At 33.8% G+C, this 3,918-nt stretch overlaps 1 protein-coding gene across 1 annotated transcript; it reads left to right on the top strand.

The window, feature by feature from the left end:
- Window positions 1–2,159: 2,159 nt before the first annotated feature.
- LOC134236652 (probable RING finger protein 207 homolog) lies at window positions 2,160–2,936 on the top strand. Its single transcript, XM_062718826.1, has one exon. The coding sequence runs from the start codon at window positions 2,160–2,162 to the stop codon at window positions 2,934–2,936; it is 777 nt and encodes a 258-aa protein (XP_062574810.1).
- The last annotated feature ends 982 nt before the right edge of the window (window positions 2,937–3,918 follow it).

The following is a 3,918-nucleotide window of genomic DNA, read 5'->3' as shown; positions in this document are numbered from 1 at the left end:
TTTTTGCTGACAAGGTTATTGTTTCAGACTGAGACTTTGCGAATCATTGACTTTGAACGAGACTGTTAATATTCTTGCTTCATCAACTTGTTTGTCAGTATCTTGTCCTTGCTTATCAAATCAGCTGGGAGACATGACCTCCATATGAAGGCGGTGTGGTATATTGCTACATAAGGAAGGAAAGTTTATGATAGAAAAGTTGAAGACATCACGGTTTGCATACAGTATTGTGTCCATAAGACATAGTGGAAGCATATGCTCTAGAGTTACGAAATATTGAGTTAAACTGAATGCAGTATCTTTTATTATTGAACCATTATTCAAAGGAATAATTTGTATAATATGTAGATAACATTCTCATTGGCAAATTGGAAGTTATTAATAGTGAAAAACAGTTGGCTAGGCCAACATCAATTTGGGAGGTTGTTTTATTGCACATTTGACGTTTTGGGCTCCACTGTTCTTTCGAGAAAGATTTTTAAGCATTGTTCACACATATATACAAACATTTTCCAATATTAAACCCTAATATTATACAAATTTTCTGTTTTTTTCTATAACTTTTTTTATGGTTGCCCAATCAAGTTCAAATTTGGTATGGTAGTTCAGTAGGCAGAAATACATATTTTGATGCTAAGTTTGGTTCTCTATGTCTTCTGGTTTGGAGCTGGGGTGGTGGGGTAGATTCCTTAACTATGCATAAGAATGAATGGGCAACATTTTTTATGGTTGCCCAATCAAGTACAAATTTGGTATGGTAGTTCAGTAGGCAGAAATACATATTTTGATGCTAAGTTTGGTTCTCTATGTCCCCTGGTTTGGAGCTGGGGTGGTGGGGTAGATTCCTTAACTTTATATACGAAAGCATTGGCAAAGAGAGATAACTGCTGATGTTAAACTGAATGCTGCTATGAGTCCCTTGGGATTGTGAAAGTTATTTTTCTGTCAAATTGAGATGAATTACCACTTCTGTCTGTAAATGAAATTTGTTTTGAAGTTAAGTCAATTTGGAATGCCAAAAAATTGAAATGTGGATTTAAATATATATTTTTATAATTTATTTTTGTTTAATTAAGTTATGATTTCATTGAATTCTAATAACAAGAAATAGATTAAAGAAGATTTTTTGATTTACTTTTTTCACTTTATGTTAATTCAAGAAAAATTTTTAGGATAGTTGTATAAAAACCCCATTTATCATTAATTCTGAAAAAGTTCTTTTTGTAACTTAAGAAGAAAATGATGAGAGAGGTACAATTAATCCCTTGGGATTAATTATCTAGCCTGCTGCAGAAAATTTAGTAGGCTTTTCTTTATCTGTCACTTTAAGATTAATGAAAACCTTTGTCTGCAACTGCTGTTTGTTTGAAGTTAAGGTTTCATGATATTTGCATTCATTGAAGGCTTTTTATATAACACAAGCTTCATAATTGTTTAAATATACATTCAATGCTAAGTTGTTCTTTACTGCCTAATGTAAATACAAGCTTTTTGAATATTTAGGGATTATCTTGAAAGTTTAAGAATACAGTTGCTGTTGCTTATACTTCATATTTTTTAACTTTCCTTCTGGCGGGGCCCTTGCTGACTGGTCAGTTTTCTAGTTTGGATCGCATTTGGTTGCGTCTGAATATTGTGCATGCTCAGTACTTTGAGAAGACTTGATTCGACCACTAAAAGGCATGCAACGAATGCATGAGAGGTCGTGCGAAGCTTGAACATTCCGATTGCAAAGTGTTGTAAAGTGCTTGTAAGCCTATTGTGAAAGTATTTTTTTCAACATTCCTGCAAGCTTTATGTAATTCTATACAAAAAATTTGAATGTGTGAAATACGTTTGTTTAACTGGATATGTTTGTTCATTAATCCTATAGAGAAAAAAAAAAACTAGTCTTAAAAATTTTCACTCTAAAGAATTGTTTTTACTTGAACCTTGTCGGGGATATGAAAGAGTTTAAGGAAGGTTGGATTACTTGCAGCGAGTAGCAAAAGCTTTTGTCTAATAATGAGGTCGACATTCCATAAACTTTCCTTCTAATTCAAGAGCAATGGCGTCTTCAGAACTGAACTGTAGGAGCAAAGAAGACGTTTCCAAATGTACGATCTGTTTGGAACAGTTTAAAACACCGCTTGTCTTGCCATGCTCGCACAAATTTTGTCATGATTGCATTATCTACTCATATTGTATCCAGTTGTCAATCGAAGGAGGATCCAATAGGATTTCAATGCCCGAAATGCAGAGAATTTGTGCCCGCTCCTAGTTTCTCTTTAAATGTTAAAAATTGGAGTAAACATTTACCAATCAATAAACTTCAAGAGGATAATTTGTATAAAACAGAAACTGTGACGTTTTGTGAAGCCTGTGTGAGAGAAAATGAAATGGAGGAGGCGGATAACTATTGTTTGTCTTGCTGTGAAGCACTTTGTGATATCTGTAGTAAGTGTCACAGGAAAAATTTGATGTCTCGTGATCACAAAATCCGCCGTCTTAATGAGTTGTCCAAAATATCTACAGAAACTCCTTGCACCAAACATAAAGATCAACCAATTCAGATGTTCTGCAATGATTACGAGGAACTGTGTTGTGCTATGTGCTGCAAAAACATACACAGAATATGTGAAAGTGTAGAACCTATTGAACAAAAAGCAGAAAAGATCAAAAGCAGTGCATCGGTAGGAATGTTATTACATGGCATTAAAGAATTCGATAGAAAACTTTATGAGGCAAAACAAAACCAAGAAAAAACCATAACAAAATTAGAAGATGACACAGATGCTTTAACAGGCGAAGTCCAAAGTCTTAAAGAAAAACTTATTCAAAATCTTGAAAAGCTAGAGAAGGAATATATAGACCAAATTTTCAGACAAAGAGAAACGTGCAAACAGAAGCTGACAAAGAATATGCTGTACACGCAATTGATGACAGAATTCTTTTGATGAAACTTTGCAGAAAAGATATCACGATTGCTCGAAGTTTGCAAGATGTCACATTTTTGTCCTCACTCCTCAAAACCAAGAAGACATGAGAATATATCGTAAATAAAAAAAAAAAAAGAGAGAAATTTGAATTAATATTTTGGTCTAATATTGACCCTGATTTTAAAGCACTTTCAAATCTTTCAAAAATTGGGAATAATGAAATTATTGAAAACAGAGTAAATTTAGTTCACATATTTTATGCTAAAACCTTGCAGTTATGCCAGGAAATAGAACTGCCTGATAGCAGCATTCGCAGCGTATTGTTTGTTTCCAACGCCGTTGTGATGTTCTCTGAATATACCAAAAAGACGGTAAAGAAGTATCCTGCAATTAAAGACAATTGGTATCTTCAAAAGGAGATTGATCTTGATATAAAGCAAAACGGTGACTTTTATTTTGCATCACAAGTTAGATATAAGCAGATTCCAATTCTCTCCATTGATGATTTTCATACAATTGATACAATTTACGTTGATAATTCTTGTTATGGAATTACCTTTTGGAAATCTTTTTTGTATGTTGCCTGTTTTACGTCAATTGTTAAAATGAATACAAAGGGACAGATGTTAAGAACTTTTTCCACATCTGAAGGCGTTCATCATGTTGTTGCTACACGGAAAGGTCGAATTGTTTTCAGTAATACTAATCTAAGTCAAGTGGCTTCCATAACAGATGAAGGTGACTTTGCCTGGAAGTATAAGCACCCTAAGTTGAGACAACCTTATATGGTCTTCACATAGACGGCCTTGGTACAATCTATATAGCAGGGATAAAAAGTAACGATGTTTTTTTATTGGCTGATGGTGGATCTCTCCTACATATCATTGAAAATATACAGGAACCAATAACTTTCGTATTAAACAAGGACAAAAATGGCTGTTGTGTAGCGTGTTTCAGTGGAGTTAAGATGTACAGACTTAAGTAACATACAGTTTAGGCC

The sequence above is a fragment of the Saccostrea cucullata genome, unplaced genomic scaffold (genome assembly GCF_032062105.1).
Source record: "Saccostrea cucullata isolate Sc308-1 unplaced genomic scaffold, CSIRO_AGI_Scuc_v1 ctg443, whole genome shotgun sequence".
Taxonomy (NCBI): domain Eukaryota; kingdom Metazoa; phylum Mollusca; class Bivalvia; order Ostreida; family Ostreidae; genus Saccostrea; species Saccostrea cuccullata.
The sequence above is the reverse complement of the archived record's forward strand: the minus strand, read 5'-3'. Positions and strand labels throughout refer to the sequence as shown.

What these genes read in the sequence shown, in the direction of transcription:
- LOC134236652 (XM_062718826.1), top strand. Translation starts at nt 2,160, where the DNA reads ATGATTGCATTATCTACTCATATTGTATCCAGTTGTCAATCGAAGGAG.